The sequence below is a fragment of the Lycorma delicatula genome, chromosome 10 (assembly GCF_047948215.1).
Source record: "Lycorma delicatula isolate Av1 chromosome 10, ASM4794821v1, whole genome shotgun sequence".
In the NCBI taxonomy this organism is placed as follows: Eukaryota; Metazoa; Arthropoda; class Insecta; order Hemiptera; family Fulgoridae; genus Lycorma; species Lycorma delicatula.
In genome coordinates this window covers 38,776,206-38,788,295 of record NC_134464.1, presented here as the reverse complement: position 1 = coordinate 38,788,295, position 12,090 = coordinate 38,776,206, and the positions used below count along the sequence as shown (strand labels likewise).

General features: G+C 30.9%; 1 protein-coding gene across 3 annotated transcripts in view; it reads right to left on the bottom strand.

Moving 5' to 3' along the window:
• The window catches only part of LOC142331268 (cytochrome P450 302a1, mitochondrial-like), a 38,326-nt gene that overhangs the window by 7,074 nt on the left and 19,162 nt on the right, over positions 1-12,090 (bottom strand). For all 3 annotated transcript variants that reach the window (XM_075377043.1, XM_075377042.1, XM_075377044.1), the window contains exons 5-7: positions 11,018-11,231; positions 4,940-5,099; positions 2,107-2,355 (exon numbers count right to left, since the gene is read on the bottom strand). In XM_075377043.1, coding sequence (XP_075233158.1) covers positions 2,107-2,355; positions 4,940-5,099; positions 11,018-11,231 — 623 coding nt within the window. The remainder of the gene's footprint in view (positions 1-2,106; positions 2,356-4,939; positions 5,100-11,017; positions 11,232-12,090) is intronic.

The following is a 12,090-nucleotide window of genomic DNA, read 5'->3' as shown; positions in this document are numbered from 1 at the left end:
GTTCACAGAAAATAATTTATTTTCATCGGTACATATATAAAATAATCCTCCTATGCAAGTGAAACACCAGAAAATGTAAACTCCAAAATGCACCAAAAAGATTCATATTTCTATGAGCCTTTACCACCAAATATGAAAAAAGCATAACCTTCTTAGAAATCACAATCATGAAACAGAAACAGAGACACATCAAAATCTACAGAAAACTTACATAATACTTCTAATCTTACTATACAACATAAACTTTCAGCATTCAGCATTTTATTATTCGGATTTTGGACAACACTGCTCTTTCACTAGAAGACTACTAAAAAATAGCACACACAACAAAATATTTTACTGAACCATCCATTGAGCATAGAAGAACACCAACACACTTCTACACGTATTTCAAAATAAAAAGAAATTAAATCAATGCTAGCAATAAATTCATAACATTCATATTAATAACAACCACATTTAGAAGTCTCACAAAATCAAAAAAGCAGGTAATATCACAAATAGAAATGTTAACTTCATTTACCTGAGATCTAAAAACATTTTATTACTCTAACTGTAAAAACTGTCACACAAGACAAATAAGGTACAGCTTTATATGCTGCAAAGGACACAAATAATTATTCCTCTACAGAATTTTTTTTTGTTCAGATCATCTCATTTAACTGTCACACATGCACAAACATCAAGAATAAGAAAGTAAAATAAGCAAATAACTACAAAAACAAAACAAAATAAAGCTACTCAAAATAAACAAACCCATAAAAAAATCAACATTTTAAATGAGCCAAAGTAATTTAAATATTTTCTAAGTACATAATAAACAGAGTACTTCTATTATACAATATATTTAATGTATCAACATATATCATTGAAAATAAATGTATTGATAAGAAAAAATGAAGAGGAGTTGAACAAATTTGTGGCAGAATTATATAAGGAGATAAACTAGATTGGTAAGCTGTATATTAAGATAACTAGGTTGTTAATTTGAATAAACAAAAAAGTAAATGTATGTACTGAGTACATACACTAAATATGATATATTTTAGCACTTTTGTTATACAATAAAATTCGGGACTTCCTTGCAGTCGCTTAAGAAATTTGATTTACAACAAAAGCTAGCCCAAACGAATTTTTTTTATAAAATTCACTTCAGAATAAAGTGCTTAAGGTCAATTTAAAAATTGTTCTAAATTTAATATTTCAATGGTAATCTCTAATAAATTAGAAGATTTTTTAATAATTTTTTTAATAAATTTTCACATATAAATATTGTTATAGAACAAAAAAGATATGTTTTAACACACTTTTCAAGTACTTCTATTTTTTATATACCAGCTTTATGAGTTTCAAAGAATTTTGGTTTTTCAGCTAAAAAAAAATCCATCTATCAACTTTCACCTTTAAATCGTATGTTCCCAGTGTTATATGTAGGTGTTTAGTAATAAAACTGAAACAAATTGTTTGATACCTATTTCACAAAAATTCATATAGCTACTCTGAAGTTACTGATGAATAAAAACCATACCACCTAATTACTATACTAACCCCACCCAATCACTCCTGAAGTAATTGGTAAAAATAAATAGATAAATAAAATTACGCTCCAATTTATTTTATTGTTAAAAACTACGTAAAACAAAAGAAATGTAAGTGGTTACTACAGGTGGCTGTAAAAATAAGCGTAATCAAAACACTTCTCATTTTTTAAGTGTTGCATAATTAAATGGCATAATCGCTCATGTCTGTCATTTATTATTTGTGAGTAATCAGACATGATAGAATTAGGAGAGTCATTAAAGTGCTTCAATATGCAACTCATCAAAGAACCAAATTCGTTATAAGAGCATGTGCACTTCATCAAATGACAAATACAGAAATGAAATATTCTCAGACAGTTTTTCAGTCGATTGTTCTCTACCATAAAGTGACTCAGAATTAAACATCACTCAAATTGCTATATTCTCCAAGAAAGATTACACATAATAGAAGTATTTTACATAAAAATATTCATCGAATCTAGCAAAATAAATTAACCACATCAGAGTTCATTCAAAGAAAATTTTTTAAAAATTTATAAATTATAAGGCTATTAAATATACTTACTCCACTCGGCACATGGTATCCAGAAAGTACAGCATCTTTATGTAAAATCCGTCCAACACCAACAGCAATAGGGTTTAATCTAAATGTTTCTTTAATAACAGCTTTAGTATAACTAGCCTGACTAAGTATTTTACTAGTAACAGGTGTATCGCTAGTAGGTAATAATGAACAAGCTTCTTTAAATAACAATTCTTGCACTTCACTGTTTCTAGCAATGTGATATAATGCAAAACAACTTGTATAAGTCATCTAGAAAAAACACAAATAAACAAAATTTTAAAAAGAATTGCATAATATATATGAGAATTTTTCAAATACTTCTTATTTATTCTGATATAGTGTGTATCACAAAGTTCTCCCGAGACTAAAACCTAATCTACTCGTGAAAGTAATGAAAATATCCATATAAACATATATATCTTAAAATGCTTTGTTTGTGAGTTACGGGTAGTGAAAGATTTCATTCGGATTTCAGCTACCCTGGTGAAATGAAGTAGTACTGAAATTTTCAGGACACTAATTAAGGGGCAGAATTGGTGATTTATTATTGTTTTTGACCTGAAAAATCAAATAAAATAAATAAAATCCCAGAATCGTATCTGCAATAGTTTTTGAGAAATCTGGGGTGAAAACCAATAAATTGGAGTAAAAAACCCAGTTTTTTATGTTTGATGTACAATTATTTTGTTAAATAGGTAATAAACACATAAAATGTTGTTTAAAAACTTGTAGAGAATTTATTTCTGAAAAAAAAGGTAAATTGAATAAGACAAAGAAAGGTAAGAAAAATTTGAATTTTATTTAGAAACAGTACACTAAACCAAAGTGCATTATACATACCAGTTTATAGTAAATGTTAAAAAATCGGCCTGCCATTTGCAACACTTTCTTGGAATGCTTGTGTACTGCTTTTGTTACTCTTTTGAAGTTCCTCAGTGGTGTCCTTAAGTTGCTAAGCCGTAGTATTGCATATTGTTGATCAGGTGTTGTTATTTTATTACCAACTTTATTGCCAACATTATTATCTCAGTAATATTTATATACTTATTTTTATTTTACAATTGTTGTGTAATTTCCAGTTTTTTTTAATTGTTTTTTATAACAGCAAATTTTGTGTTTACAAAATTTTCACACCAAAAAAAAATTTGGTTTTTTGTTTACATTAAATAAGTATTTTTCTGACAAAGGTAGTAATTTTTTTCTTTGATTTTTCTGGGCAAAAATCGCTTTCATGTTATCATCATCCAAATATTATATAATTGGTGTAAATTAATAAATTTAAAAACCAACAATTAAAAATTAATTAAAGCTAAAACCCAACAATGTAAAATTACATCTAAAAGGAAAATGCCTGTAACATATGCTAGAAGAGACAAAAACAAAATATATATCACATTAATAATTTTAATTAAGATCATAAAATTGACTCTTTCCATAGATGGAAAGATTCCATGACGTATTAAAAAAGATTACAAAGAACAGGATTAACAACCAGCATACACTAAATGGTATACACAGATGATAAAGACCAAATAAATAACTAATTCTTGAATCAAGATGCATGGTCTTTATAAATAGCATGACATTCAAAAACAACATTTCATTGTACCCTACAATATTTTGCATGTTAGCCACCAGTTTAAACTTGTGACACAATGCCGCACAACAGATACAATCCACAAGGATATGATGCACTGTTAGTTGGCAGTCGCAGCGTGCACAAACAAGTGCATTTGTTTGCATCATCTGATATTCATGAGTGAGCCTAGTATGTCCTATTCGCAAATAACAAATAATAATCTCCTCTCAATGGTTATTTCTGCATGAGGAGGTAACAGAGTGTTCTTAATTGGATGAAGTTTATTGTTAATATCTTCTTATTGTTAATAGCTTCCTATTCACTTTGCCATTCATCATGAACCACCCTCTTTAGAATCTAAAACAGACAACATTGTTCGAAGCGATGCAATTGATGAAAAGAGGTTGGAAACAAGCCTCCTTTGTTGAACTATACTGTGCTCAATGCCTGAAATTCCAGTATGAATGGGGATCCAGCAGAAACTCACAGTTGTATTACAGTGATTCATTTGCAAAATATCACACTGAATCTCACAGACAACAGGGTGTCTGGAGTACATATCATTAATCGCCTGTAAGGCACTCATGGAATCGGACCAAACAACATTCTGAGCAAATAAGACGGTTCCAGAGTTCAAGTTGGACATGGCATTTTTCATACAATAAAAATTGTCCATATTGTTAACATTATGATACTAACTATTAGCTTATGTTGTGAATCAGCAATCTAGAAAAGAGAAAACTAATTAATTAGAGAGGTTAAATGTCTATCCATCTTCCTTAATTGTTATTTACGTTTATTGGAATTAAGTAAAAATTTTATTTACTTCGGGTTTAGCTGAATTTTCTTAATTTCATAAAATAAAACTAATTTAACTTTAAATTAATTACTTTTATAGACTTTTTAACTCCCTTAATATATTTTTTATTTAGACGAAAAATCTATAACTACAATATTTAGCTACAATATTATATAACTACAATATTTTAAACTCATTAATAATACTAATAATCATTATAACTGCAATAAATTGAAAAGCATTTTAAGCAGAATAAATACATCTGCAACTCTGGATTGTGTAGGAAATGCACATAGTTGGAAAAGATGTGCATTTGTAGGCCAACATCCAACTGGCCTGCAACATCCAACTTGTAGGCCAGATAGGGTTAAATAAATCTTTTTGTGATTAAAGTTTATCACATTTGTTTTCATTAATCACTTCTTTTATTTATTTTAATAAATAGTAAAACTTACTGTATCTATTCCAGCTAACAATAAATCTACTGCCATTCCAATAACATCTTTTTTATCCACTTCTGTAGAGGCTAAATAAAACTCAATTAATGAATAAGGTATGTGATTTTCATCATTTTTTATTTGTTCACATTTCAGCGAAACCTGTTCAATAGCAACCCTAAATAAATAAGTAAAAATTAAGGAGCTGTAAAAAATCATAAAAAATTATTTTACCTTGTACATTAACTAATTAAATAAAATATAAACACATTCCAGTTAATCGTTTACGTTCATTGATGAACTGAATTGTCAGATTAAATACGTTCAGATTTAATGGAACTAAATTTTAAAGATACCATATTAATACACAGATATTAAGTAACTCATCATCTTCAAAATTAGATATGTCAAAAATGACAAACAACATGAATAAGAGAAAGATATAGACACAATCTAACATGTTTTTTTTTAAATTTATATGTAGATGAGGTAATAAAAAAATATGACATTCTAATAATCTGAAAATACAAGGAATCAAATCAAAATCCCATAATGTTTGTTAACACATATTGTTTATTACATACAATATGTAGTACTCACTCAAATATTTTTTTCTTATACGAGGGTCATTTTTTTTTCAAGGTCCGATCAGTCACGAAATTAAAACCACAGTGAAAATAAAAAATTTTTTATTTGTAACAAGTACTTACATAGTTACGCTATTTCACTACATAATCACCACTCCGATTTAGACATTTGTTGTAGCATGGTGCCAACTTTCCAATACTCTTGTCATAGAACGGAGCAGCCTGTGCTTTCAGCCATGTTTCTTCGCTGGTCTGCAGCTCGATGTCTGTGCCAAAATGTTGTCCTCCTAACCAGTGTTTCATGTTAGCAAAGAGATGAGAATCAGATGGAGCCAAGTTCGGGCTGTATGGTGGGTGATCAAATACTTCCCAACGAGAATGCTGCAGGAGCTTCTTTGTTACAGCTGCAGTGTGCGGCCGAGCATTGTCATGGAGAGAGACAATGCCTGATGACAACGTTCCTCTCTGCTTATTTTGAATTGCCCTTCATAGACGTTGAAGAGTCACACAGTATGAGGCTGCAGTGATGGTCGTGCCACGTTCCATGAATTCCACTAAGAGAACTCCATTTCAGTCCCAGAACACAGTAGCCATACACTTTCTGTTGGAGAAGGTTCGCTTGAACTCCTTTGGTTTACTGGGAGAATGAGAATGCATCCACTGTCTGGATTGTTCTTTTGTTTCTTCAGTTTTGAAATGGACCCATGTCTCGTCCACTGTGACAATTTTGTTCAAAAAATCTTCTCCTTCATTGTGGTAGCGCTGGAGAAACGTTAGTGAGGTGTCAATTCTCATTGTTTTGTGATGGTCAGACAGCATCTTGGGAACCCATTTCACACGGTTTGCGGTACTGAAGTCCCTCACTCACAATGGTGTGGAGAGCTGACCTTGAAATTTTGTAAAACGTATCACTCAAAATAGAAATTGTGAACCAACGATTTTCTCGAATTGCCTCATCCACTTCGAGATCATTGGTTGACACTCGCTTCCTTCCCTGACCGCCTGCATCATGAAAATCTGCACGTCCTGCTTTAAAGTTCCTGCACTGTTGTCGCACTTTGCTCTCACTCATTGCAGTTTCACCATACACATTACTTATTCGTCGATGAATTTCAGCTGCATTACACCCCTCAGCCTGAAGAAATCGAATTACCGCACGCACTTCACACTTGGCGGGAGATGGTATTGTTGTAGACATTTTTACGTGCTAGCTGCATGTTCAGAACTAAACGAAGTGACGCGGCATGATTGAAGGCCATATTAGACGCTGCGCCACACATATGCGCAAAGGTTCATCCGATTTTTGCGCGTGTTTTTATTTCGCGACCGATAGGACCTTGAAAAAAAAATAACTCTCATATCATATCCATGGTGTGCAATACCAAGTATCTGAACACATTGGAACTGATAGATGTCACTGAAAAATTTTTTGGCTGACAACATAGCCATTTATCTGCTCCTGATTCCGTCTTCACTGGATCTGAAATACTAGCCTCGGTCTGATCAGTTCAAAGATGTGATCATTCACCTAAGTCCAAAATGTATTGTTTATAGAATCCAACTATCATCTTCTAATAGAATGTTGGTCAAGAGCAGACACCAATGAGGAGCTTTCAGCTTGAAAACATAACTGGTCTGGCCAGGCCTCAAACTGTTCTCCCATAAGGAAAGCTCTGCACAATTTCAATATACTGCTGGACAATGCTGTCCTGTTAGTTTTGATTTTCCCATTGTTTTTTAGAATCACTAGAGTGGTTCTTGTCTTATCAGCTGCTTTCATTTCAACTTTGTCTGGTCCCGATGGTAGTGAATCAGATGACTAAGTTAGTGTGTAGTAATAATCTATTTAATTTATTACTTATCAAATTTACCTTTTAGTATCTATTATTATCTTTTTTTTTAGTCAAAATTATTTTGCTTAAGAAACAAGAGATTTCATTCTCCTTTCCTACATAATTATTTGTTCAAGCTTGCTTTGTATTGAGATACTGATAAACGTAAAATTTAGCAAAAGCAACATGATAAATGACTATCTAAAAAGCATAGAATATATCATACATAATCATATTCTTAAGCGGGTTCCCTAAATTTTTAAAGACGCTGTAAAATAATAGTGCTATCAGTAATGTCAAAGAAAAAGGTGATGTTAATGGAAGAGAAAATTCCATTAGGTTAAAAGTTAATCGTGTGGTATTTAACAGTTTTAAGAGAATGAATCAATTTTAAATGGTAATTTTGTTATTCTACACAACAAGCAGTTACGATGGAAGAGTGCAGGTGTTAGAGAATGTTCAGTGTGTTAGAGAGGGGGAACCAGTTTGGTTAGCTCTCCACTCCGTTCTGCCATCAGTACAGCCATGAGTGAGCAAGAGGTTCCGTCGCCTGTTGCACAATGTATAATCATAAGGTTTTTAACTAATGAAGGTGCTAAACCAGCAGAAATTTTAACTCGTTTAAAGGAACAGTTTGGGGACACTACACTGTCCCAGAACCAAGTGTATACATGGGCCAGACAATTTAATGTCAGGCGAGAAAGTGTAGAAAAGAAAGTTATGATCGTCGCCTAAGGTCAAGTCTCACAGCTGACAACATCCATGCCAATCAAGAGCTTATCAAAGGTGATCGCCGGTTCACTGTTGAAGAAATTGTCTCAGAACTGGGTATCAGCTATGGAAATGCTCAATTCATTATCACTGATCAACTTGGCTTTAGAAAAATTAGTGCTCGATGGGTTTTGAAGTTGTTGACTGAAAATCAAAAACAGGTCAGGTTGGAGATCTGTGAGAGACATCTGAATTGATTTTGGCAAGAAGAGGACGATTGTTTGAGATGCATCATCACATGTGATGAGACATGAGTCTATCATTACACTCTGGAGTCAAAAATGGTGAGTAAGGAGTGGCAAAGGAAAGACGAGGGCTGCCCAGTGAAGGCCAAAACCCATGTGTCAGCTGGAAAGGTTCTTGCAACAATTTGTTTTGACTCAAGCGGAGTTTTACTCATTGATTTTCTCCACAATCAACGAATGGTGAGGGTATCAACATAACAAAATCAAACCCTTCACAATCAACAATAGCCACCTACTGAAACAAAAGACAGGGTATGCCATTCACAGATGTCATCTTTCTCCATGGTCATCTTTCACCACACCACACACTGCAATTTTGACAAGGGATAAGGTGGGAAAAATGCACCGGGAAATCATCAACCACCCTCCTTACAGTCCAGATTTGTGCCCCAGTGACTATTTTTTGTTTGCGCCCTTAAAAGAATCCCTTGGAGGAAAACAATTTGAAACAATGAAGACGTCGAAGAGTGAGTGCGCAATTGGTTGACGACTCGTCCTCAAATGTACTATGAAAAAGAAATATTCAAGCTTCCAAATCGTTGGCAAAAGTGGGTAGATTATGCAGGAGACTATATAGAGAAATAATGAAGGTATGAATTGTGTATAATATTAATCAATAAACTTATTAAAGAAAATTACCATCTATATTTGATTCACGCTTGTGTGTTATCACTTTTTATAAATATTAAAACATTTAATGAAGAAAATATGAACCTTTATAGCAAATAAGTACAATCTCTTAAAGTAGTCTCTTAAAAATAAAGTTAATAAATTAATATATTAAGTTTAATTAACACATTTAAAAAAATTCTCACATTTACTAAACTTCCATTCAAAAACAACACAAAAAGCTTTAAAATCTGCAAAATACTTAAAGAATGCGATAAAATAACTACATAAAAAAGACACATTTAACAAAGTAGAATTTACACCTTTATAGTTTTAACAATTACATATACTAGTTTTCACAAGATATGTATGACTAAACAAACTGTCCTGGATAAATAATAAACTAGAGAAAACTTGCATTACACATCTTTAAACAACTCGCTAATCTGAAACAACTAACAAAAATACCCACAAAATCACAAATAATTGGAAAAAATATGAGTTTGTTAATTTATTAAAATTAACAATTTCCAATAACTGCTATTCTCTTTGTTCCTATTGATTACTTTCACCAGAGATCTATATTTTTTTGAAATAGAGAAAAAAACTGTTTAAAAAAATTAAACAGTTTTTTTAATATGATAAATTAATAAAAAAAAACATCAAGACAATTACTATCTCAATATACACTTTGTCATCTCAATTACCATTTTTATTCGAGTACCTCCTGCACTTTTTTTCTTGGAATTGGAGAGAAAAAATAAGAGTGTACTTGCCTTGAAACATAGTCTTTGGCCAGGATAATTTATGTAAAGTAAATGTTTTCTTAGAAGTACCTAAATTCAATCACATAAATCTAGTTACATTAGGCTTTCATTTATCAATACCGGATGCTGCTTATACAGAATACATCCTTAATTATTAACATCCTGTTCATATTATCGATAGGAACGACAGTATTTTTATAAAACTGATTCATTCTGTATAGGCTGCAACCGTTCTAATGACACTACAGTTACAGTATCAATTACCCATCGTCATCTTGTCTATTTGCCATAGTCATTGTACTGTTTGTATATGTGGACGGTTGTGTGCATTTTATCTGTTTAGTTTATCTTGTAAAGTTTAATACGGTGACTTATTTTAATTACGGCATTAAAATGAGTATAAAAGGACAGCATCTACGATCTTTTACAGTAAATGAAAAACTGTGCGTTATAGAAGAGGCTGAAAAAATTGAAATCGGGTGGCAGGAAGAAAATTTGACATAGATTAAAGCTGCATTTGAGACTGGCGTAAGAAGAAACAACTTCAGCTGAAAGGCACTGGTAATAAAAGGGCTTTTTGTGGCTTAAAACCAAAATACACAGACATAGAAAAAAAATTGTAAACTGCTAGCGGAGCAGACATATTTACATTGTAATAGCCAGAAGACAAATGACACGATCAGGATCAACTTTCACACAAGTGTCCACAATAATACAGACACTAAGCATGCTTGCGCATAAGGCAATATGACAACCTTGAAGGTGTGTTATGGCAAAAGCATAGATAATTTTCGACTTGCCCTCATATTCTTAAAGTGCCCAATAGTCTTGGTAAAAGATTTGAAAAAGGTTTTATGTGAATATTTATCAACAAATCTTTTTAATCATTAAAGTGAAAAAAATCATAATTAAAGTGTAAACCAGTTAATCCAGTCCTAGATATACAAAAGTAATATAAAGAGAATTGGGAAACAAGACTATAAGAGAATAATGAAAAATGTAAGATTAAATGATAATGAAGAAAATAGCTGTAGATATGAAATCAGAAATAATAGAATAATGTGCTGATGTTTAGAGGTTAGCACAGTATAGAAAGGAATAAAGAATACCGAACCAATTGAACTAATAAAAATAATGATCTACACCAAGATTAAATTATAAGTATAGAACAAAAAAAGAAATAAACCACTTAACAAATGAATTATGATAAATTGTTATGATAATACTGTTAAAATTGTTATCCTTTAACTCTTTAAAGGATAGAATTTTTTTAATTCACACCTACTTTTCCAAGTACTGATGTGCTTTTTCTAATTTTCTATATAATGGTGACAGTTTTGGAAATACTTTCCATAATTGCAAACCATTATCAGTACCTAAAATACAACTGTTTATGGTCCAGGTCGCTTCAATTAATTTTGATGTTCTTGAGAAATTTGAATTCATTTCAACTTTTTCAAATGAATTAAACCTTTCATTAAATGCAGCTAAACAAGTTACTGAAACAGATTTAAAAAATTCATCCAAAGTTATTCAAAATACATTAATGTATGTAAAATCAAAGAGTTTATTTACAATAAATCCTGTAGACTCCAAAGAAGAAAAACAATCATGTATGAAAACACATTATTAATTATATAAAATTAGGAATAATAAAGTTTACTAGAAAAAGAATTCATTAAATACTATTGAAACACTTTTCAATCGTTTTAATAAGATAATTTAGCAAAAGTAGACTGATAACACTCAGCTAAAAAGATAAGTATTGATAATTAACTAATACAATATAAATTGTTACCTTATATGAATAAATTAACAGAAACAAACTTTATCAAAGTAAGCAGTTACCCATAAAGGAAAAGTAAAGGAGTAGACAAGATTATTAAAGGATATTATAATAAATAAATTATTAATACAGTGTAAAATGTTTAACACAAAAACTATTAATGAGAAAATTTTATTAATATGAAAAATCAATACATGTATTCCAGTTTATAAGAAAATAAAATATATAAGTTCTGGTTTTGTAGAACTTTCCCTCAGCATTTTCAAAAAACTAACATATTTAACCCTTATCTAAGCTATAAATCTGAAAACATTATTACCCTTAAAAACATCTTTAACTAAAGGAAATAACAAAACCATAATACAGCGATTTCTTAAACCAGTAAAAAGTTATAAACAAAATTCCAACCCTACGTTAAGGAGTGATGTTTTAACATATGATAAACACTTCAAGTGAATATTTCATATTATATGTAGTTTATTTTTATTTTTTTTTTTTTAATTAATTAACTACCTCTGAGGATAAAGACAGAAAATTATTTCCTCCTGATAAGTTTTATTTAGAAAAAAATT